At 37.1% G+C, this 26,610-nt stretch overlaps 1 protein-coding gene across 1 annotated transcript in view; it reads right to left on the bottom strand.

The window, feature by feature from the left end:
* Positions 1–1,246: 1,246 nt before the first annotated feature.
* Positions 1,247–26,610, bottom strand: part of LOC129458233 (complement factor H) — a 209,050-nt gene continuing 183,686 nt past the window's right edge. The window contains 2 exon segments of the mRNA XM_063613713.1: positions 1,247–1,446; positions 2,522–2,704. Coding sequence (XP_063469783.1) covers positions 1,247–1,446; positions 2,522–2,704 — 383 coding nt within the window.

Below are 26,610 nucleotides of genomic sequence, written 5' to 3' on the forward strand. Positions count from 1 at the left end.
TGCAAAACAGAAAAATATTGGTGCCTGCCAGGTTAATTTTAACCACAGATTCTTTAAAATAAATGGTTTGTAATTTGGTGGTGAATTCAATTACCAGCTTATAGTCAGACTTTGGAAAAGTTCTCTCTTCACCCAGTCTTAGTTGTTCTTGTTAAATGAGAATTTTATCACTGATCAAACTAGCCTCTCTAGTGAATATTAAGTGATACAAATCCTAGGAAGATAGTGAGAGATTTTAATTGGTTAAAAAAATTAAGTGGTAAGATGATGTATTAGTGTTTCCCAGAGAAACAGAATGTACAGTGTGAGATGTATTTAGATAGATGAGATAGAGAGAGTTTTTTTATGCAATTGGTTTACTTAATTTGTGGATATATGCAAGTCCAAAATTCATAGGCTAATGGAGTAGAAGCTCAGACAAGGGTTGATGTTACAGTCTTGAGGTAGAATTTCTTCTTCTTTGGGAAGCCTAAGTTTTGACTCTAACTGCTTCAATTGATTGAATGTGACCCACCCATATTATCAAGGGTAATCTTTACTTAAAGGCAACTTATTGTAGATGTTATTAACTCCATCTATAAAATACCTTCTTCACAGCAACACTTAGATTAACATTTGAGTAAATAACTGGGCTTAATAGCCTAGCCAAGTTGACACATAAAACTAGCCATTGCAGTTGCTAATTCTCACCAAAACACAAATTATTTTGATTAGTTATGTGGATATACATAGTTGCAAGCTCTGAAAGAAGGCCAACATGAGCTCCCAGGCTGTGACTGTTAGGAAATGACATTTCAAGATACCTGGGGTAACATCTAGATATAATTCCTTCAGTTACCAATAATATACTATGGAGTACCAGATAGCTGAAAGGAGAATATTTAATGCTCCTAACCCAAAGAAATGAAAAATGTTTGAGATAATGGATATACTAATTACCCTAACTGACCATTATACATTATATATATGGAAACATTACCATGTACTCCATGAATATATACAGTTATTATCAATATTTTTAAAAAGAAAAAAAAGACAATTCCTAGGTTGTTCTTTAGATTTGGTGAAGATAGTCCTCACCATTGTGACACGTCTCAGATTGTAATTGCATTTTCACAAATCAATACAAAACTTTATTTATGAATAAAAATGAGTAAAACAGTACTTGGAAAATGAAATTGAAAACAAATTTAATAGTAAATTCAGAAAAAAGTTGTGCATTTTACTAATAGTAATGCCATTGATTCTATTTTTCTTCACAACTGGGATATACCAGTTTCCCATTCTGACACATTGCTCGAAATGAATGAGATTTTGTTGGATGATATCCAGATTTACAAACAAATTCAACTATGTCACCTGTTCTTGCATAAAGCTTTTGTTGGTTTGTCCACTTTAATGTTATGCTGTATTTTTCCATAATTTCTTGTGATATTACACATGGATCTGAAAGTAGAAAAAAATGAACATAAAACATTAAGTAGTATGCAAATCTTCACTGACTCTCAGATTTTCAAGTAGAATGTTATATGATGGTTAAGGAATTATTTCTCAAAATCCTTTCCAAACCAATGCTGTAAAAACAAAACATAGATTTAAGTAAAGTTAAAACGGTAAATGATGTAAAAATGAGGTATTATATTTAATGGATGATAATTTGATGTTATTACCAAAGATTCATAACATCAATTGTCATATTAAGATAGTTGCATTTTAGAACCTATCATTGCTGTTTTTGTTTGATTATGATATTGGTGAAAGAATCCAAACTTTCGGAGGCCAAGGCAGGCGGAGCAGGAGGTCAGGAGATCCAGACCGCAGTGAAACCCTGTCTCTACTAAAAATACAAAAAATTAGCCGGGTGTGGTGGCGGGCGCCTGTAGTCCCAGCTACTCGGAGAGGCTGAGGCAGGAGAATGGCGTGAACCCGGGAGGCGGAGCTTGCAGTGAGCCGAGATTGCGCCACTGCACTCCAGCCTGGACGACAGAGTGAGACTCCGTCTTGGAAAAAAAAAAAAAAAAAGAATCCAAACTTTCAGTAATAAGATGAACAAGAACTGGGAATCAAATAGAGAAATGTAAAGACATTAATAGCTAATAATATAGTATTATTTACTTGAAATTTGAAAAGAGAGCAGATTTTAAGAGTCCTCATCTCTCTCTCTCTCTCTCTCTCTCACACACACACACACACACACAGTTACACACAATGGTAACCGTAGGTGGTAATGAATGTGTTAATTAATTTATAGTAATCATTGCTTTATAAATATATCAAATCAACATGTTGTAGAACATAAATATGTATTCTTTTTATTTATCTCAACTAAATGTTTTTCAATAAAATATAAATATAAAGAGAAAAATTTCTAAACTTTACATTCTATCATATAAACATTTGGTAGGCAAGCATTCAGCAGAATGCTTGTTTGTTAATCTATGAAAATTCTTTTACAAACAGTGAAATATCAGACTCATCACACTGATTTTTCCAGAATCCATGAGAATATTAAAGTACTTACGTAAGCATTTTGGTGGTTCTGACCATTGTCCATTTCTACACGTTATTCGCTTGTTACCCTCAAGTTGATACAAGTTCTGGCATTGGTAATCAACTGATGAATCTGGAGCATATACTGACAATGGGAATGAAGTAATGTCTCCATTGTCAATAGGTGGAGGGGGCCCACATTTTTCTGCAGAAACTAAAAAAACATCATTTGATTTACTGGGAGGGCAAATAAAAATACAAGTTCAAATAAGGCAAATACAAACTAGGCACTTTGTATTCTATCAGGGCTTTTGTGATTTGTGCTGAATGAAATGATTCCTGGAGTAAAATTTATCCTACAAACTGAAAGTTAAATTTTAAGTTCTTTTCTCCTCACTGAATGAACACATACAGCATTAACAAAGACAACACCTTGTAGTATTCCAGGATTAAGAAATGTTTTTCTAAATGAATACATGCTAAACAGATAGAAAGCTATGACAAAACACAGAAAGTTTCTTATTTTAAATTCAACATTGTTTGGAGTTTATTGGGTCTGTAGTCATTTCATTCTTTATTTTCATTTGCCTTGCAAAAGAAACATTAACTCCTTGAAAAATTTAAAGAATACAAATTAATAGAAAGTAAAAGGGAATTGCTGGATTCTTGGTATTGGCAAAATGAGGAACAAACTTTTCTACCTCTTCCTTATGCGAAGTACAACTCGAATTTTGGACACAATGTAAAAAAAAAAAGGAAAAGAACATTAAAAGACTCTGAAAGATGTAGAGAATTTGATGTGGCTGGAGACTTCAGGACTCAAGGAATGACACAGCAGGGTGTCATGTGGGTTTTCTTATGCACTCCTTTGTATCCTGGATAGGACACTGGAGAAGACCACAACCCAGTATTGATATGAGGTTCAGACAAAAAAAGAAAATCCTCAGAAGAGCCTACTTTCTATACCCAAAAGCCCAGGAAAAGAGCAGCCTTACAAAATAAAAATCATTTTTAACAATAACTTACATACTGTAGGAAAGATCCTAAGAAGCCAATGACCACCCTCCACACTTCCAGATAAACAGAGGTCAACTGAGGAACGTAGACTTCTACCCACATGGTCAAGTAACAAGACACCTCTCCATTTTCCCATGATGTCAGCAGAAGCCAAGCGGGAAACCTGGGCTTATACCCAGCATGGCAGCAATGGAATCTGCCAAATAAGACTTTTTGCAATCCAGTACTCAAAATATAACAGCTAAAATATCTAGAATAAATTTAAAAATTACTCTTCATATTAAGGACCAGGAAACTCTCAATAGGGAAAAGACAATTATTAATAACAAAAGACAACACTAAGAAGACACAGATGTTGAAATTGATGATGCTTTAAAAAATCCAATAGGAATTATAAACCCAAATAGTAAAACAAGAATTAAAAAACAACCACTGGATGGGCTTAATAATACATTGGGAGATGACAGATGAATAAATTCATGAACTTCAATACAGAGCAATATTAATTACCCAGTCTGAAAATAGACTGAAAACAGAAAGCTGAACTGAGCTTCAGAGACCTTTAGAATACAACAAACAACAACAATTAAGTAGAGGCAATCCAGAAAGAGAAGAGAAAAAGTACTGGGCTGAAAACAATAAAAAAACGACTGAACACTTCCTAGATTGACCATAAGGCATAAACTAATAGTGAAATGTAGAACCAACTAATACTATACAATATTTTTCTCATAACTTGAAAAAATGATCAGCTATTTAGACTTAATTACATTAAATTATTCCAAATCTATCAAAAATACAAGAAGAGACTGATATTAGAAGACTGAGGAGATATTGGTAGCTGGAGCGCTTGAGATTACTCTTTTTTGCGTTCACATCATTTATTGCACATACTTGCCACCTGATATAGTTAGGCTTTGTGTCTCCACTCACACCACTCACATCTTATCTTGAATTGTAATCCCCAGGTATTGAGGCAGAGACCTGGTGGGGGGTAGTTGGATCATGGGGATGGCTTCCCCCATGCTGTTCTCATGATAGTGAGTGAGTTCTCATGAGATCTGATGGTTTTATAAGTGTTTGGAAGTTCCTCCTTCGCCCACTTGTTTCTCTCCTGCTGCCTTGTGAAGAAGTGTCTGCCCCCGCTTCTGCCATGATTGTAAGTTTTCTGAAGCCACAGCCATGTGGAACTGTGAGTCAATTAAACCTACTTTATTTGTTTATTATTATTATTTTTCTGAGACAGAGTCTCGCTCTGTCACCCAGACTACAGTACAGTGGCACTGTCTTGGCTCACTGCAGCTTCTGCCTCCCCGGCTCAAGTGATGCTCCAGCCTCAGCCTCCCGAGTAGCTGAGATTACAGGTGTGCACCACCATGCTCAGCTAATTTTTATATTTTATTAAAGACAGAGTTTCACCATGTGGGTCAGGCTAGTCCCAAATTCCTGACCTCAAGTGATTTGCCTGCCCCAGTCTCCCAAAGTGCTAGGATTACAGGTGTGAGCCACCATGTCCGGCCAAACCTATTTTACTGATACATTACCCAGGTTGGAGAAGTTCTTTATAGCAGTGTGACAATGGACTAATACAGTAGATTGGTACAGTGGGCACTGCTATAAAGATACCTGAAAATGTGGAAGTGACTTTGGAACTGGGTAACAGGCAGAGGTTGGAACAGCTTAGGGGGCTCAGAAGAAGACAGGAAGATGAGAGAAAGTTTGGAACCCCCTTGAGACTTGTTCAATGGTTTTGACCAAAATGCTTATAGAGATATGGACAATGAAGTCCAGGCCGAAGTGGTCTTAGATGGAGATGAGAAACTTATTGGGAACTGGAACAAAAGTCACTCTTGCTATGCCGTAGCAAAGAGACTAGTGTCAATTTGCCCCTGTCCTAGAGATCTGTGGAACTTCGAAGTTGAGAGAGATGGTTTAGGGTAACTGGAGTAGGAAATTTCTAAGCAGCAAAATGTTCAAGAGTGACAAAGTTTGCAAAATTTGCTGCCTGACCATGTGGTAGAAGAGAAAAACTCATATTCTGGGGAGTAATTCAATCCTGCTACAGAAATTTGCATAAGTTACAAAAAGCCAAATGTTAATAGCCTAAGACAATGGGGAAAAGGACTCCAGGGCATGTCAGAGATCTTTGAGGCTTTCCCAGAGAAAAATATTTTCATGGGCCTGGGCCCTGCTGCTGTGTGCAGCCTCGGGACCTGGTGCCCTGCTGAGTCCTAGCTGCTCCAGCTCCAGCCGTGGCTAAATGTGGCCAACATATAGCTCAGGTCATTTTTTCAGAAGGTGCAAACCTCGAACCTTGGCAGCTTCCACATGGTGTTGTGCCTGTGGGTGCACAGAAGACAAGATCTGAGCTTTTTTTTGGTTCCAGGTGGGAACCTCTTCCTGGATTTCTGAGGTTGTATGGAAATTTCTGCATGTCCAGGCAGAAGTCTGCAGGGGTGGAGTCTGCAGGTTCATGGAGAACCTCTGCTAGGGCAGTGTGGAAGGGAAATGTAGGGTTGGAACCCCCACACAGAGTCACCACTGAGGCACTGCGTAGTGGAGCTTTGAGTAGGAGGCTACTCTCCTCCAGACCACAGAATGGTAGATACACCAACAGCTTGTACTATGCACCTGGAAAGGCTGCAGGCACTCAATGCCAGCCCATGAGAGCAGCCCTGGGGGCTGAACCCTGCAAAGCCACAGAAGTGGAGCTACCCAAGACCTTGGAAGCCTACCCCTTGCATCAGTGTGTCCTGGATGTGAGACGAGGAGTCAAATGAGACCTTTTTTGGAGATTTGAGATTTAAGATTTAAGGAGTGCCCTGCTGGGTTTTGAACTTGTATAGGGACTGTAGCCCCTTTCTTTCGGCCAATTTCGCCCATATGGGCAGAAAGTTGGAGGGAAATTATAAAGCAAATTATTCCCAATTTTACCAAACGGGTAACTAAATATCAAAGACTTTTTAAAAACCCCATCTTCTAGGTTTTTTGAACCTTTCCATTATTCTCAACTCCATCACTAGTATGTTTATAAAAACTAACTCATTATGAATATCTTCTGATTCAATTAGAAATAGCTATGTATATGAATATGTGTTTATTTTTCTTAATCATCTTTCATTAATGGTTAGTTTATAAAAGTATATATTAATTCTTATGTAAACTACATAATTGACATTCAAGACAAAGTAAATAATCTGAATAAATCAAGTATACACAAAAAAATTGAAATATTTTCTAATAATCTCATAAATATTATTTAAAGAAACTAGTTTTATGTACTGTTGTAGGCACTGTAATGGTTTGATTGCAGTTTACTCAAGCAAATCCCACTAAAATGTGACTCATTTCACTTATATAAAACTTGTATCCCTAAATCTCTGTATTTTATTCCAATATTTGGATGGCAATTCTTTATTGATTATCATCTTTTAAAAAATCTAATTGTAAAAACTAAATGCCATTGAAAACGATCTGTCTGGGTACAGTGGCTCATGCCTGTTATGTCAGCACTTTGGGAGACCAAGGTTGGTGGATCGCCTGAGGTTGGGAGTTGGAGACCAGTCTGGCCAATTTGGTGAAACCGTGGCTCTACTAAGAATACAAAAATTAGCTGGGTGTGGTGACACATGCATGTAATCCCAACTACTCAGGAGGCTGAGGCACAAGAATCGCTTGAACCTTGGAGGTAGAGTTTGCAGGGAGCCAAGATCCCACCATTGTACTCCAGCCTGGGCAACACAGTGAGACTTTGTCTCAAAAAAATAAATAAGTAAATAAGTAAGTAAATAAATAAATAAATAATCTTGGCTGATGTAGGGTTTCCCAGCTGCTTTATTCATATATGGTTATTGCATGGTGTCGTAAACGAAATAACAGCCCCCAGAGATTGCGCTGTACTAATCCCTGCAACATGGATTACCATAACTTGCAAAATGTTACCTTACATGAAAAAACAGACTGTGCAGCTATCACTAGGAGTCTAGTTGCCCTGAACTTTATTAACTCTCCACAGTGTTCTTGAGCTACCATTCAACCTTGGACATAGAGTGTTCCGCTAAATTCTTCCACTTTGGAGACTCTGACTTCCTCCATCTACTCTGATAACCTCAATATGTTGCCTTATGCTTTTGGAATACGTGACAGGCAGAGAGGGAAAAGTAGCAATATTCTGAGAACTTGAACAAAAAAATGTGTTCTTTGTCAGATTAAATAAAACGTGCTAAAAGTTTTGAAGCCAGTTTATTTTGGCAACTTAGTTTCTAAATGTCATTACCCACTGAATGGAACCAGAACTTATTGGAGGTATGGTTGATTCTAGTTCTTAGATGGGGAAAACATGAATTAAACCGGGGATATTTTTTGTGTCACAAAACAACAGACTTAATCAAAGCTAACAAATTCTTAGACTGTACACAAGAGCCAGCTTGTATGGGACACAGCTGGTCAAACTTAATTTGTCAAGCTTCTAAATTATAATTGTTGGGCTGACAATAGCCATCATCCCACGAAATGAAGAGAGCTTGTTCATGACATAGAGAAAGTATGGAAATATTTATGCCATCACTGAACCCTATAAATCCTAAACCCTATTCAATCACTGGAATTTTCTGGTATTCATAACATTCGTTCTTTTTTTTGTTTTTTTGCAAATGTTAATAATGTTTAATCCTCTAGTAATAGAAAGGGGCTATGACTTAACTGTTTACTGAAAAACTATCACATTTCAGCTGTTTTAAGAAGACTCAATTTTCTAGAAGTGTAAATTTAGTGAAGACAGGGTCTCACTCTGTTGCCCAGATTGGAGTGCACTGGTGCCGTCATAGCTCACTGCAGCCTTGAACACCTGGGCTCAAGTGATCCTCCTGCTTCAGCCTTCCCAGTGGCTGGGACTAGAGGCACACACCACTGTGCCCTGCTCTAGAGGTTTAAAATTAAGAATTAAAGATGTGGAATAATATTTGATAACATCTTTTGAAAAGCATACCACGGATTCTATTTCCTATTGGATGGAATAGCCGGTATCAACATAGCCTCCCAGGAAAAAAATTAGAAAACTGTACAAAATATATTTCAAGAACACTGGAAATCACCCAGCACATGACCGTGATGACTAAGAAAATGAAAAAAACTCGAAACCCCAAACTACCATAGCACACAGCCCCATCTGTTTGCTGGGAGGCCTTTTCTAGACTCTGTGCTGTGAGGGAGAACTCAGCAAGAACTCAGTGGTCTTCTTTAGTTGAGACTGATAAAGTCAGTCTTGGAGACTGCGGTGGCCAGAAGTTACTGGGCATAGTAGGAGAGAGAAAGTGGTATGAAGAGAAAGAGCTATAGAATTGTCCATGGGGCTCCTTTTGTTTTTAGTTGAATACTGAGCTGTGCAAGCATAGGACGGAATCGTATTGGGCTGGGCAAAAAACAATTACTGAGGAACTATAAAGATGAAGAATTGCAAGAGTTCACACAGGACTGGGAGGTGCCATCATTTATACCACAGGTTTCCAAAAGAATCGTTTTCCAAATGCTAAGCTACTCACAAATAAACATACCTCTCAGAAGTATGGACTTTCTAAAACTTAGGAATTGATGATTTATCGAATAGAGCATATGAATTTAAATAAAGATAAATATTACTGTCTTACTTATAAGACATTTTAACTAGAGTTGGATTTATTTTCACTTCAGTGCTTCAGTTTTGTAACCATTTCTTGTCAACTAACCTGATACTATAAACCACACACAGGTATTATTTAAACTTCAAGGGATTATCTTCAAGGTGTATCCTTGTCTAATATTTTTACTTATCACATATATTTGATTTATATAGGTAGGCAAACTATGTTACTGCACATCCACTTAGACACAATTGGAACTGAGAATCAAATGAATAATGATAGAAGTATGTGGTAAAGCCTGTATTTAACCTATATTTAATCTGTAAAAAAAGATTTATTTCTTTTAAACTTTATAATATATAACAGCATCTGAGAGAACAGCATTGTACTTACCAGTGGACCTGCATTTGGGAGGAGTGGACCAGCCCCGTTCTACACATGAAATGTTTTTCTCATTGTTTTGAAGTCTGTATCCTGTGTTGCAAATAATTTGTACAGTATCACCTTCCAGATGTGTTTGTCCTGAAGATTCAGAATGACCATTTTCCACAAAAGGAAAGAAACACAGTCCTAAATACCAAAAACGGATTAATATACAAGATGGAAGTAGCAAAGAAAAAGTACAACTGCATTTTAAAATATTTTAATAAACCAGGTGAAGTGGCTCACGCTGGTAATCCCTGCACTTTGGGAGGCTGAGGTGAGTGGATCACTTGTGGCCAGGATTTCGAGGCCAGCCTGGCCAACATGGTGAAACCCTGTTTCTACTAAAAATACAAAAATTAGCGGGCATAGTGGTGCGCACTTGTAATTCCAGCTACTCTGGAGGCTGAGACAGGAGAATCACTTGAACCCAGAAGGCAGAGGTAGCAGTGAGTCAACATGGCACCACTGCACTCCAGCCTGGGTGACAGAATGAGACTCTGTCTCAAAAAACAAAACAAAACAAACAAAAAACCAAAAAGGAAATCTTTCAAAGCTGATATCAAATATAAACATTTTCAAAAGAAGTTAAGTCATGCTACTATATATATGATGAAATATATTTTTGGGTCTTTTATGTGTATGTATAGAAGAAAATATTTCATGTTGTTGTTCTATGGTCTTTATAATAAAATATTTTATGTTTAGCAACTCTTTTAGGGACAAAAGAACATCTCCATATATCTATTTCTCTCTTAACTCTCATAAATGTTTCTTAGGAGAAAGATCATTGCTATCTCCTTTGTTGCCTCATCTATCTGTCTCCCAATTGTTTTCTCTTTTAATACACCTGTTATCATCGGAGTCTGCTCTCTACATTTATTGGAGGGTTAATATAGCTACACTCTAAGGACCAAAGAAATTATTTATTGAAATATAAAAGTAAAAATGCTAAACCTCCTTGCAATATGCAAAAGAATGGTAAATTCAAAACAGAATATGTATAAAAATGACATTTAAAAGGAAAACTATGATCAGGCTGCTGCCAAATGAATATTAGTAAAGAAATATTAGCAGTAAAATATATTAATCATTAGTTTAAAAAATTAATGTATTTCAACATGTAGAGCATTTCCAGGTAATGCAAGACAGTTGACATATTTATTCTTCCCTGATTCTCATAGGAGGCATCTCAAAATAGGAGGACTACATCTCCCATCTTTCCAGCTCCTCTGGTCACCGCCCCCGTGATTATCAAGACCTTATGATCTTGTCTGGTATATCCTTCTCTATTCACTGAATGACATCCATTTAATGAACAGGGCATTTACTCACTGAGACACTTTGGTGCTGGTGACCATCCTTCTTCTGTGCATATTATGCGAGTCCAAAAGGATTTTGAAGGAGACACAAAATTATAATCACAGGAGTAATAGAAAACTTCCCCTGTAGGAACCTGGGAAAATGGCTTATATTTTTCTTCATCATATAGAATTCCATGGTTTATTTTTGGAAAATCACAAAATGTTGCTGGGAAAATAACACAAAACTGAAGAGTTACATAATAAGCTACATAAATAAATCACTAGATTATATTTTAATCATCTCACTTAGTTTTTTTCTTTCATTTAGCTTAAATGCCTTTAGCTTAAATGCTTTCCAGTGTACAAATTAGGAATGAAAAGACATCACTAATTAAGAGTACATGAGTATTTGAGGAGGTAATTGTTAATGAATATAAAATTTATATTTTGGAGTGATATGAAATATGAACTCTCTTGCAATGTCTTCAAGAAGAAAACCCTCACACAACAATTTAAGAATGAAGACAGAGTGTAAGAGTAGCAAATCTTCCTGATCTACATACTATACAGTAGAGGGGTGATAGGGTTGTTCTTAGCTCTCAGTTTACTTCTTTTCTCTATTCTCATTGACTGTTGTAGGTATCTCAGCCAGAAACTCTGTCCTATTTTTTTTTCAGGTGCAGAAAAGATGTTGGGTAGGTAGTTTTGTTTTTTGTTTATTAATATCATTTTGAATATTTTCTGATTACAAAGTTAATATAGTTTCAGTGGAAATAATTGAGAGAATATAAGAAAATCACTAAGAACAACTCAATCAAGATGAAGTTAGAGCTAAATTCTGGTTAATGTTGTATATACAAATACATATTTGTATATTTGTATTTATATATTTATACTTGTATACATATATATATACGGTCAGCCCCACTGGTTTCACATCCTCTGATTCAACCAACTGCAGATCAAAAATATTTAGAAAAACAACAATAAAGAGACAATAAAACAATAAAAATAATGCAATTAATACAATATAACAACCATTTGTGTAGCATTTACATTGTATTAGGTATTAGAAATAATCTAGAGATTACTTAAATTGTATGAGAGGGCTGGGTGTGGTAGCTCATGCCTGTAATCCCAGCACTTTGGGAGGCTGAGGCGGGTGGGTCACTTGAGGTCAGGAGTTTCAGACCAGCCTGGCCAACATGGTGAAACCCCATCTCTACTAAAAATACAAAAATTAGCCAGGTGTGGTGGTGCGCACCTGTAATCCCAGCTACTTGGGAGGCTGAGGCAGAAGAATCACTTGAACCCAGGAGGGGGAGGTTGCGGTGAGCCGAGATCATGCCACTAAACACCATCCTGGGGGCGACAGAGCAAGACTCCGCCTCAAAAAAAATTAAAATGAAATAAAATAAATTGTATGGGAGGATATGCACAGGTTATATACAAATACCACATCATTCTCTCTTAGAGACTTGCGTATCCTTGGATTTTGGTATCTGCTGGGGGTGGGTAGAGTCCTGGAACCAATTCCTTGAGGATACTAAAGGACTACTGTATATATATATATGTCCTGTGCAAGATAAATTAAAACAATGTAGAAAATGGGTGAAATCTTCATGCTTTTTGACTCTTTCTTTGTGTACATGTACATATATATACACACATATTTTTTATTAGACTTTACATTTTATTAACAGGTTTTTCACAGCAAAATTGAGTGGAAGGTAGATATTTCCTACATACCACTTCCTCTTCCCTACCACATGCATAACCTCCCTCACCGTCAATATAATTATCACCCAAAGTCCATAGTTTATGTTAGGGTTCACTCTTGATGTTGTACATTCCATGTGTTTGATACACTTTATCTTTGAGTATGTATTTAGCTCAAAATATTTCCTCAATATAATACTGCTCTTTGTTTTTATGTCAAGATATTTTTGCAATATAGTACTGCTGCATAAGAAATAATTTTATTTTTCACCTTATTTGGAAGATGTGTGCAGAAATTAAGCTGACAAATCAAGAGAAATTTCTCTTTTTCATCTATCTAGAAGTAATGTTTAATGTTGCACAATATTTGAAATATTATCACCTCGTGAAACCTGAAATTGATTATCTATCTGTTTAAAATTTGACATTAGATTGTTTTGGTAAAGGTGTTGAGGGAAAGACTCCCGTGTTGATAATATTAACCTACCATAACTCTTTCAATTATCCTTCACTCTTCCAAAATTATAGTAGTTTATTTTCATACATTTGTACCTACATATTCTTTGCTATCTAGAATAACTTGGTTTTCATCACCCAGTTATATTGTACCTATGCTTCAGAACTAACTCTATGACATTCATCAAATATTCACTGTGCATATCTGCAATGGTGCTAGCTAGAAGTGTTAATGTATTTTTGCAAGCCTCCTTCACACAACCACCCACTTCAAAAGTAAGAAATAATTTTTCTTGTCTCAACATTCTGATAGAACATTATGAATATATTTCCTCTGGGATATATATATATATACACACACACACACATATATATATACAGTCGTACAGTTATTCACCACATAATGACATTTTGGCCAGTGATGATCGCTTATATGACAGTGGACCCATAAGATTATAGTGTAGGTGAAAAATTCCTATCACCTAATAGCCATTGTAACATTGCAGTGCGATATATTACTCACATGTTTGTGGCAATGCTGGTGTAAACAAACCTACAGCATTGCCAGTCACATAAAAATATACCACACACAATTTTGTACAATATGTAACTTGATGATGACAATATAGAAGTGCTACTGGTTAATGTATTTCATATAGTATAGTTGTTATCAGTATTTTATAGTTTGCTTCTTCTATTCATTAAAAAAATTAACTGTAAAACTGTTAATTTTTCCTGAGGCAGGTCCTTCAGGGACTATTCCAGACGAAACCTTTGTTATCACAGGAGAGGACAGCTCCATGAGTGTTACTGCCCTGAAGACCTTCTAGTGGGAAAAGAGCGGAGGAGGAAGACAGTGATACTGATGATCCTGACCCTTTGTAGGCCCAGCTTAATGTGTGCGTTTGTGTCTGTTTTTAACAAAAAGGTTTAAAAAGTAAATAAATAAGTAAAATATTTAAAAGATAAAAGCTTATAGAACAAGAACAGAAAGAAAAAATCTTTTGTACATCTCTACAATGTCTTTTAAGCTAAATATTATCACAAAAGACCAAAAAATTATAGTTGATGAAGTAAAAAGGTTAACATAAACTAAGATTAATTTATTATCGAAGAATAGCTTTAAAATAAATTTAGTCTATCCTGGGTGCATCAAAAGCTCAGTAATTAGCACTAAAGAACTTATCCATGTAACCAAAAACCACCTGCTCCCCCAAAACTATTGAAATAAATAAATAAATAAAATAAATTAGTTTAGCCTAAGTATACAGTGTTTATACCACCTCTAGTAGTGTATGGTGATGTTCTAAGCCATCACATTCACTCACCACTCACGTAATGACTTACTGAGAGTAACTTTCAGTCCTGCACACCCTATTCATGGTAAGAGCCCTATATAAGTCTGCCGTTTTTAATGTTTTATACTGTATTTTTATTGTACTTTTCCATATTTAGATAAACATATACTTACAATTGTGCTACAATTGCCCACAGTATTCAGTACAGTAACATGCTGTACAGGTTTGCAGCCTAGGAGTGACAGGCTATATCATATGGCCTAGCTAGGTAGTAGGCTGTACAACCTAGGTTTGTGTAAGTACACTCTATAATGTTTGAATAAGAAGACAATCGCCTAAGGATGCACTTCTTAGAACGTGTCCCTATCATTAAGTGATGCATGACTGTTTATACACACACACACACTCACAGTTACCTATATATAGCCTTGCAATTTATTTGCCTATTTACATTTTGCTTTTCTTTAGGACACTATAAGTTGCAGTGAGGTGTGGTTAGGGTTGTCATTTTCTTCCGGCTTCTTTGCTACATGAAGCACAACATATTGCTTGATAAATATTTTGCTACTGGAAGCATGCAGTTTTCTATGTATACAAATGTGTTGCTTCAGTGTGTTGTTTTTGCTGTTTGGCAGGTCTCTCAATAGACACCTAATCGACAGTGTAACACACACTTACAGATCATTTAACATCTAGGCAACCTTTAGATAGAATTTCACTGAAGTTTCTCCCAGAGACTGGATTGAAGCTTGAACTTTTTTGGTGGGGGGAGGGTTAGGAATTGTCAAAATTCTATATATTTTTCTCATATTTTTCACTTATCTTCCTCTGCTTCTCCCCTATTTAGAAATCCTCGTGTAATGCCATTTGTAACAGGTGTATAAGCCACTTAATAAATACCATAAACACAGACTTAAGAAAAATCAAATACACTCATACAATCGCACTCCTGTGATTACAGCTCAGCACAAAAGTGAAAACAAAATAAAATGAATTTCAAGGGCTAGGCGTGGTAGCTCATGCGTGTAATCCCAGCACTTTGGGAGGCCGAGGTGTGTGAATCACCTGAGGTCGGGAGTTCGAGACCAGCCTGACCAACATGGAGAAACCCCATCTCTACTAAAAATACAAAATTATCCAGGAGTGGTGGTGCATGCCTGTAATCCTAGCCACTTGGGAGGCTGAGGCAGGAGAATCTCTTGAACCTGGGAGATGGAAGTTGTGGTGAGCCGAAATCACACCATTGCACCCCAGCCTGGCAAACGAGTGAAACTCCATCTCAAAAAAAAAAAAAAAAAAGAATTTCAAGCCAATAGAAATAATATTTTGCAACATTTCTAAGGGCAAATATTTAAAGGAAAGCATTTTATTTTTCATGTTGTTCTCTTATGTCAGGACTGAAGAGAAACTGTTCAAATAAAACTTCAAAGGTCTGTAAACATTAGGAAACAGCAAAACAGTAAAGTAAAAACTTTCTGGAAATCAAAGGGTAAAGCATAATGATCGAAAGTCCATGTACAGACATAGTTTAATTAGTAGCCTAGACCTTGGTAGAGATTTTGTTTGCAATTCCTTTGATATGGTGGCCTTAATTTCAACATGAAATAAAATGGGACTGTTGATAAAATATTGTAAGAAGCAGTTTGTAGTATTAATAAAGAGGTGATACATTACTTTATTCTAGACATTTAAGAGCTCAGAAGAAGCAATTTCTTGACAGTTCGCCGGTTTATATATAAATGATATTTTCTATTGTTTCAGTAAAATATATTTCCCTCTGTTGAATGATAATTAGATTGAAATGGGAATTCCTCCACTTTAATGACTTTTAAAATTGAAATGATCAAACCTAGGAAAATAAAATCCAAAGAGCGTTTTGAAGGTGGCCAAATCTTTTTGAGATTGATTTTTCTAGTTAGTGGCATTGCAGTTTATGCAGAATTACCCTGATACTTCACCTTGCCACCGTTATTATAGCAGGTTTTCCCTCATTTAATTCCTCTTTACATTCTCTATTTGGTGGCCATTTAGCTTTGCAACTTAGAGGATGGAAAGAACTAATTTTATTCTATTTTCCTGCTAATTGCATGTTAGAAAGTATTTCCATAAAACAGATTAATATTATAACTCATTTAAAATATTTTCAGCTATTTATTCATTTAAAAATATGTAAGCATACAAACAAAAACCGATAAATGTATCTGAAAAAGGAACTAAATATTCAGGTCTATTTTGAACTTACCTTCTCCCCCAACAGAGGATATCCGTGAGATTAGAATTACACTGACCATGAGCCACATGCTTGGTAGTTCCAATCTTATATAACTAAAAATACTTCAGTGGTGGTGGTGTTGCTTTGAATCTGCTTTCATTAACAGTTATGAGCATGACTTTGAATTTCAGTGTACTAAGTGGAAGCTAGTTTAGTAAAGTCCTTTGTGGTAAAAATCAAAGTTCATGGAGGGTTGTGCAAAATAAGCAAATAGTGTCTAATCAGTGTTTTCACAATAGTACTCTGAGTTTATCATGTAATATTAACTTGAGCAAAATAAAAGCTGTTCAATTCCCTTGTTGTGGTCCCTGAGTCCCTGAGATTGGAATATTCAGAAATGGGCCATTGAAGAGGAAAGAGGAAGCTCCTTCTTTTTTCTAGCCAAGAGTTCAGCTACATCAATAGGCAAGCAAGTAAAGGTGATCAGTCCTCATCTTAACATAACAGCATCACTGTTCTATTTGTAAATTCCACTTAAAACTGGTATTAAGAATGAGGTAACTTCAGACCATCCTGGCTAACATGGTGAAATGACATCTCTACTAAAAATACAAAAATTAGCTGGGCGTGGTGGCAAGCACCTGTAGTCCCAGCTACTTGGGAGGCTGAGGCAGGAGAATGGTGTGAACCCGGGAGGCAGAGTTTGCAGTGAGCTGAGATTGCACCACTCCCCTCCAGCCAAGGTGACAGAGCGAGACTCTGTCTCAAAAAAAAAAAAAAAAAAAAAAGAATGAAGTAACTTCTTAATGGTTTTCATATTTTGTAGACTATAAAAAGTCAAATCAAGAATAATTTTTGGTATGTAATGGTTCCTGAAATTTTTGAACAAATTTTACTTCAGAATCATTTTGTTCAGATGGGACTTTGAGAATGGGTATTTATGGGTCTTGGTATATTCACTCACCACCAAAAGGCAGCAATAAAACTGGATAAAATTATAAAAATAATCTCTAGAAATTGGACAAAGAGCATACTGTTGGGAAATATTTATTCCAGAAAGTCCACATAAATCTCAGTAAAAAAGAGTGGCTGTTTTTATCCACCTTTGTCTCGCAGCCCAGTTCTGTGGCTCAGAAGTTGAACCCCGGATAGGCAAGCAGCCTATGTGGACTGGAAGCTCTGCTGCCCCACTGGAGGGGAGTGACTTTATAGTGTGGAAAAGTCCCTGCCCAAGGATCCTATTGAATACAAACAGGTTACAGTGGGAAGCAAGTAGAGAAGATTAGTATGTGTAGAGGATATTAGCTGGGGCAAGCAACAAAGTGGCCAGTCAGCCAAAAATTTAATGGCAAAATTTGGAGAAAGGGACAGCCTAAGGACTCCCACTAAGATGAAACTTACTGATGATGGTTCAGAAGTCAATGGGAATGCATATAGCTATGTTCAATCAAGAAACCAGAGAAGTCTCTGTGAGCTACTAGTCTGCACTATTGATCCTAGTCTATCTAAACCTTATCATTTCCAATTAAACTACCTAAATTACCTAAATATTAAGCATCACACTCTAGACCATTTCAACAATCTTTTTAGCTCATTTACTCTACTAAATTTGTTCCAACCATTCAATGACACTGATGCTTTTTCACTATTCTTTTCCCTTCACTTTCTCGCTTCCCACCATACCCAAATTAGATTCAATGGTTCATCACTGTAAGTCAATCCCTTGCACACACTCTCCTGCCCATTCCTTTCTTTCTATCTGTAATCCAAGTCTTAGAAAACCTCAATCCTTTGCAAATAAATTCTCTGCCTGCCCTCTCCCTGAACTGAAGCAGCAGAGTGTGTCTACAAGAAAAACAAATGCGGTCACCGCTCCAAGATGGCTGAATAGAAACAGCTCTGGTCTGCAGCTCCCAGCGTGATCAGTGCAGAAGATGGGTGATTTCTGCATTTCCAGCTGAGGTACCTAGTTCATCTCACTGGGACTGGTTGGACAGTGGGTGCAGCACATGGAGGGGGAGCTGAAGCAGGGCAGGGCATCGCCTCACCCCAGAAGTGCAAGGGGTCAGGGGATTTCCCTTTCCTAGCCAAGGGAAGCCGTGGCAGACTGGACCTGGGAAAAATGGGACACTCCTGCCCAAATACTGCACTTTTCCAAGGGTCTTAGTAAACGGCAGACCAGAAGACACTCTCCTGCTCCTGGCTTGGTGGGTCCCACACCCACGGAGCCTTGCTGACTGCTAGTGCAGCAGTCTGAGATCAACCTGTGAGGCAACAGCCCGGTGGGGGGAGGGGCATCTACTATTGCTGAGGCTTGAGTAGGTAAACAAAGTGGCCTGGAAGCTTGAACTGGGTGGAGCCCACTGCAGCACAGCTAGGCCTGCTGCCTCTGTAGACCCCACATCTAGGGGCAGGGCATAGCTAAACAAAAGGCAGCAGAAACTTCTGCAGACTTTAAACATCCCTGTCTGACAGCTCTGAAGAGAGAGGTGGTTCTCCCAGCATGGCATTTGAGCTCTGAGAACAGACAGACTGCCTCCTCAAGTGGGTCCCTGACCCCTATGTAGCCTAAATGGGAGACACCCTCCCAGTAGGGGATGACTTACACCTCATACAGGCGAGTGCCCCTCTGGGACAAAGCTTCCAGAGGAAGGGTCAGGCAGCAATATTTGCTGTTATGCAATATTTGTTATTCTGCAGCCTCTGCTGGTGATATCCAAGCAAACAGGGTCTGGAGTGGACCTCCAGCAAACTCCAACAGACCTGCAGCTGAGGGACCTGACTGTTAGAAGGAAAACTAACAAACAGGAATAGCATCAACATCAACAAAAAGGACATCCACACCAAAACCCCATCTGTAGGTCACCAACATCAAAGACCAAAGGTAGATAAAACCACAAAGATGGGGAGAAACCAGAGCAGAAAACCTGAAAATTTGAAAAACCAGAGCACCTCTTTTCCTCCAAAGGATCGTGGGACAAAGCTGGACAGAAAATGACTTTGACGAGTTGACAGAAGTAGGCTTCAGAAGGTCAGTAATAACAAACTTCTCCAAGCTAAAGGAGGATGTTTAAACCCATTGCAAGGAAGCTAAAAATCTTCAAAAAAGATTAGATGAATGGCTAACTAGAATAAACAGCATAGAGAAGACCTTAAATGACCTGATGGAGCTAAACACCATGGTACGAGAACTTCGTGACACATGCACAAGCTTCAATAGCTGATGCAATCAGTGGAAGAAAGGATATCAGTGATTGAAGATCAAATTAATGAAATAAAGTGAGAAGAGAAGTTTAGAGAAAAAAGAGTAAAAATGAATGAACAAAGCCTCCAAGAAATATGGGACTATGTGAAAAGACCAAATCTACGTTTGATTGGTGTACCTGAAAGTGACAGGGAGAATGGAACCAAGTTGGAAAATACTCTTCAGGATATTATCCAGGAGAACTTCCCCAACCTAACAAGGCAGGCCAACATTCAAATTCGGGAAATACACAGAACACCACAAAGATACTCCTTGAGAAGAGCAACACCAAGACGCATAATTGTCATATTCATCAAGGTTGAAATGAAGGAAAAAATGTTGAGGGCAGCCAGAGAGAAAGGCCGGGTTACCCACAAAGGGAAGCCCATCAGGCTAACAGCTGATCTCTTGGCAGAAACTCTACAAGCCAGAAGAGAGTAGGGGCCAATACGCAAAAATCTTAAAAGAATTTTCAACCCAGAATTTCATATCCAGCAAAACCAAGCTTCATAAGTGAAGGAGAAATAAAATCCTTTGTAGACAAGCAAATGCTGAGAGATTTTGTCACCACCAGGCCTGCCTTACAAGAGCTCCTGAAGGAAGCACTAAACATGGAAAGGAACAACTGATACCAGCCACTGAAAAAACATGCCAAATTGTAAAGACCATTGATGCTATGAAGAAACTGCATCAATTAATGGGTAAAATAACCAGCTAACATCATAATGACAGGATCAAATTCTCACATAACAATATTAACCTTAAAGGTAAATGGGCTAAATGCCCCAATTAAAAGACACAGACTGGCAAATTGGATAAAGAGTCAAGAGCAATCAGTGTGCTGTATTCAGGAGACCCATCTCACATGCAGAGACAAACATGGTTCAAAATAAAAGGATGAAGGAATATCTACCAAGCAAATGGAAAGCAAAAAAAAAGCAGGGGTTGCAATCCTAGTCTCTGATAAAACAGACTTTAAACCAACAAAGATCAAAAGAGACAAAGAAGGCTATTGCATAATGGTAAAGGGATCAATTCAACAAGAAGAGCTAACTATCCTAAATGTATATGCACCCAATACAGGAGCACCCACATTCTAAGCAAGTCCTTAGATACCTACAAAGAGACTTAGACTCCCACACAATAATAATGGGAGACTTTAACACCCCACTGTCAATATTAGACAGATTAATGAGATAGATGGTTAATAAGGATATCCAGGACTTGAACTCAGCTCTACACCAAGCAGACCTAACAGACATCTACAGAACTCTCCACCCCAAATCAACAGAATATACATTCTTCTCAGCACCACATCGCACTTATTCTAAAATTGACCACATAGTTGGAAGTAAAGCACTCCTCAGCAAATGTAAAAGAACAGAAATCACAACAAACTGTCTCTTAGACCACAGTGCAATCAAATTAGAACTCAGGATTAAGAAACTCACTCAAAACCACACAACTACAAGGAAACTGAACTCCTGCTTCTGAATGATTACTGGGTAAATAACAAAATGAAGGCAGAAATAAATACGTTCTTTGAAACCAATGAGAACAAAGACACAACTTACCAGAATCTCTGGGACACATTTAAAGCAGTGTAGAGAGGGAAATTTATAGCATTAAATGCCCACAAGAGAAAGCAGGAAAGATCTAAAATCGACACCTTAACCTCACAATTAAAAGAATTAGAGAAACAAGAGCAAACAAATTCAAAAGCTAGCAGAAGGCAAGAAATAACTAAGATCAGAGCAGAACTGAAGGAGATAGACACACAAAAAACCCTTCAAAAAATCAAGGAATCCAGGAACTGGTTTTTTGAAAGATTCAACAAAATTAATATACCCCTAGCAATACTAATAAAGAAGAAAAGAGAAAGGAATCAAATAGATGCAATAAAAAATGATAAAAGGGATATCACCACCCATCCCACAGAAATACAAACTACCATCAGAGAATACTATAAACACCTCTATGCAAATACACTAGAAAATCTAGAAGAAATGGATACATTCCTGAACACACACACCCTCCCAAGACTAAACCAGGAAGAATTTGAATGTCTGAATAGACCAATAATAGGTTCTGAAATTGAGGCAATAATTAACGACCTACCAACCAAAAAAAAGTCCAGGAGCAGATGAATTTACAGCTGAATTCTACCAAAAGTACAAAGAGGAGCTGGTGCCATTCTTTCTGAAACTATTCCAATCAATTGAAAAAGAGGGACTCCTCCCTAACTCATTTTATGAGGCCAAAATCATCCTGACATCAAAACCTGGCAGAGACACAACAAAAAAATAGAATTTCAGACCAATATCCCTGATGAACTTTGATGCGAAAATCCTCAATAAAATACTGGCAAACGGAATACAGCAGCACATCAAAAAGCTTATCCACCACGATCAAGTCAGCCTCATCTCCAGGATGCAAGGCTGGCTCAACATACGCAAATCAATAAACATACTCCACCACATAAACAGAACCAAAGACAAAAACCACGTGATTATCTCAATAGATGCAGAAAAGGCCTTCAACAAAATTCAACAGCCCTTCATGCTAAAAACTTTCAAGAAACTAGGTATTGATGGGATGTATCTCAAAATAATAAGAGCTATTTATAACAAACCCACAGCGAATATCATTCTAAATGGGCAAAAACTGGAAGCATTCCCTTTGAAAACTGACATACGACAGGGGTGTCCTCTCTCACCTATTCTCTCTCCTATTCAACACTGTGTTGGAAGTTCTGGCCAGGAATTTCCGTCAAGAGAAAGAAATAAAGGTATTCAATTAGGAAAAGAGGAAGTCAATTTGTCTCTGTTTGCAGATGACATGATTGTATATTTAGAAAACCCCATCATCTCAGCCCAAAATCTCCTTAGGCTGGTAAGCAACTTCAGCAAAGTCTCAGGATACAAAGTCAATGTGCAAAAATCACAAGCATTCCTATACACCAATAACAGACAAGCAGAAAGCCAAATCATGAGTGAACTCCCACTCACAATTGCTACAAAGAGAATAAAATACCTAGGAATCCAATTTACAAAGGATGTGAAGGACCTCTTCATGGAGAACGATGATCCACTGCTTAACGAAATAAAAGAGGACACGAACAAATGGAAGAACATTTCATGCTCATGGATAGGAAGAATCAATATCGTGAAAACGGCCATATTGCCCAAGGTGATTTATAGATTCAATGCCATTCCCATCAAGCTACCAATGTGTTTCTTCACAGAATTGGACGAAACTACTTTAAAGTTCATATGGAACCAAAAAAGGGCCCTCATTACCAAAGCAATCCTAAGCAAAAAGAACAAAGCTGGAGGCATCATGCTACCTGACTTCAAACTATGCTACAGTAACCAAAACAGCATGGTACAGCATGGTACCAGTAACAAAACAGAGATATAGATTGATGGACCAGAACAGAGGCCTCAGAAATAACACCACACATCTACAACCATCTGATCTTTGACAAACCTGACAAAAACAAGAAATGGAGAAAAGGTTTCCTATTTCTTAAATGGTGTTGGGAAAACTGTCTAGCCATATATAGAAAGCTGAAACTGGATCCCTTCCTTACACCTTATACAAAAATTAATTCAAGATAGAATAAAGACTTGAATGTTAGACCTAAAACCATAAAAACCCTAAAAGAAAACCTAAGCCATACCATTCAGGACATAGGTACGGGCAAGGACTTCATGACTAAAACACCAAAAGCAATGACAAAAAAAGCAAAATAGACAAATGGGATCTAATTATACTAAAGAGCTTCTGCACAGCAAAAGAAACTACCATCAGAGTGAACAGGCAACCTACAGAATGGGAGAAAATTTTTGCAATCTACCCATCTGACAAAGGGCTGATAGCCAGAATCTACAAAGAACTTAACAAATTTAGAAGAAAAAAACAAACAACCCTATCAAAAAGTGGGAAAAGGATATGAACAGACACTTCTCAAAAGAAGATATTTATTCAGCCAACAGACACATGAAAAAATGCTCATCATCACTGGTCATCAGAGAAATGCAAATCAAAATGGCAATGAGATACCATCTCACACCATTTAGAATGGTGACCATTTATAAGTCAGGAAACAACAAATGCTGGAGAGGATGTGGAGAAATAGGAACAGTTTTACACTGTTGCTGGGAGTGTAAATCAGTTCAACCATTGTGGAAGACAGTGTGGCGATTCCTCAAGGATCTAGAACTAGAAATACCATTTTATCCAGCAATCCCATTACTGGATATATATACCCAAAGGATTATAAATCATGCTACTATAAAGACACATGCACACGTATGTTTTTCGTGGCACTATTCTCAATTGCAAAGACTTGGAACTAGGCCAAATGTCCATCAATGATAGACTAGATTAAGAAAATGTGGCACATATACACCATGGAATACTATGCACCCATAAAAAGGATGAGTTCATGTCCTTTGAAGGGACATGGATGAAACTGGAAACCATCATTCTCAGCAAACTATCACAAGGACAGAAAACCAAACACCACATGTTCTCATTCATAGGTGGGAATTGAACAAAGAGAACACTTAGACACAGGGCGGGGGACATCACACACCAGGGCCTATCATGGGGTGGGGGGCAGGGGGAGTGATAGCATTAGGAGAAATACCTGATGTAAATGATGAGTTGATGGGTGCAGCAAACCAACATGGCACATTTATACCTATGTAGCAAACCTGCGCGTTGTGCACATGTACCCTAGAACTTAAAGTATAATAATAAAGATAAATAAATAAATAAAGGTTTACATTATGAAGAGTCAAAAAAAAAAAGAAAAAAAAAAACCAAATGCAATGGTGCTGACTTGCCTTGCTTTAAATTAATGATCATGGGCCTAAATGATTTTGACACTTCCTTTCTCCTCACCTGTTTTATTATCTCCCTCCTTAACCACCAGTCCTCACCTTGTGCTTTGCTAATGACTTCATTTATTTTTTTCATCTAGATATAGAAGCAATCAGAAGAAAACTACCTGCTGTTCACATGCATCCTTTTCTGCATTGTCTCCTGTTTCACTAGATGTTGATCCTTACTCCTATCCTGTTATGGTCTCTACCAGATTTGATCCCCTCTTTTCTATGCAAGGATTTTGCTCTTTCAATTATTCCCTCTCAACTGTGTCATTAATTTCTCCATTTTTCAAATTATTTCTGCCAATATGCAAAAATACCGAACATCTGCCACCTTAAAGAGCAACAACAACAAAAAAAGCTCAAAAAATCCTTTGTGGAACAAAATCTCTTCCTAGTAATCTCCCAATTCTCTTCTCATTTTATAATACAATGACTCCAATGTATTATCTACAATTTCTGCCTCATTTCATTTTTTCATTCCCACCACTACACTTAAACCTCTCTTGTAACAGTCACCAATGTCTTCTTTGTAATCAAATCCATTGGTTGAAACTGAATAATCTGCAAAAATTCACGAGTTTCCCATCTTTCCATTTTGAAATACCTGCTTCACATGGTCTATGGAACAACATATTCTCCTGGTTTCTCTTCTGTCTGAAACGCTTCACCATGTCAATTTTTTGATGGCTTCTTCTAAACTCTCTGACATTTAAATATTGGCTTGTCTGAATCTAGGGGATGTTATCATTTATTTATGAGCACAGAGTTAATTTTCACAGAGCTAGTGCTAATTTTTAGTTGAATTAACAGTATCTTCTCTTGTCTATTCTTTTTTGAAGCAGTACTCAACAATTATTTTCCAATTTTTTTGCGAATTTTTCTCCTATTCTTCTAATTTGGAAACTTAGATTTTCCTTTTGTTTTTCTGTTTCTTATTTTGAGTAATTTCAGTAGATTATGCCCTCCCATGTATTACCAAGTACAATAACTGAGACCAGGGAATTGACATCAGCACAGAGTGAGACCCTGTCTCAAAAAAAAAAAAAAACTGAAAAACTTTTAATTGATTTATTTATGCACATATAAAGTACAAACATTATTTCTAAAATCCTGTATAATTTTACAAACTTCAACACATTTTATTTTCATCTTTTTTATTTGTTTTGTGTTCTGTGTTTTCAGTGCCCATTGTGTTCCATCAGTTGATAAGTTTTAATGGATAATGACTTGACTTTTACCTACTAACTGAGCAAAGAAATGAGAACAGGTTGTGATGCCCTACTCATGCTATTTTCCTCCAGGGATCACGTAAGATGATCATGCAAGAGTTTACCTAATCCATAGCTTCCTCCCTTGCGGAGAGCTCCAGTGTTCTCCAGCTGTACTCCATAAAGTCCTTGCTATACATCCCATCCTTTACTTACAGAACATATTCTTCCTACCGATACTCAAGACCAAACCATTTTAGAAATATATGTCTCATAGCAGAATTGTGCAAGTTTACTAAAAATGCTCTCAGATGTTTTATATCATGTTTTGTGCCCTGAAAGTAATTTATGAATGGTTGCTAATGGAAAACACCTTCATTTCCTTCTTCAGCCTTTTTTCAACTCAATCAGGATAACTTTTTGTTCCCAAAACAGTCAAGCTTTACACTTCAGTATCTCTCTTGTTTGTCTGCCAACGACTCTCAAGGATTTTCTATTTTCTTGCATATTTGTGGATAGTTTTAAAATCATTTAAGAACAGTATAGAGATTTCACATTTCATGTTATATTTAAAACCATTAATGTGATTTTGATGATTTTAATGTAAGCTTAAATATTTACAACTTCTGTCATATAATTTAATATTTCCTTTTGGGTAATAAGAGTGCTCTCAGTTTTTCTGGTTATAGTGAAGTTGCAGAAAAATTGTTTGTAAATAATATT

Source organism: Symphalangus syndactylus, chromosome 19, assembly GCF_028878055.3.
Source record: "Symphalangus syndactylus isolate Jambi chromosome 19, NHGRI_mSymSyn1-v2.1_pri, whole genome shotgun sequence".
Lineage (NCBI taxonomy): Eukaryota > Metazoa > Chordata > Mammalia > Primates > Hylobatidae > Symphalangus > Symphalangus syndactylus.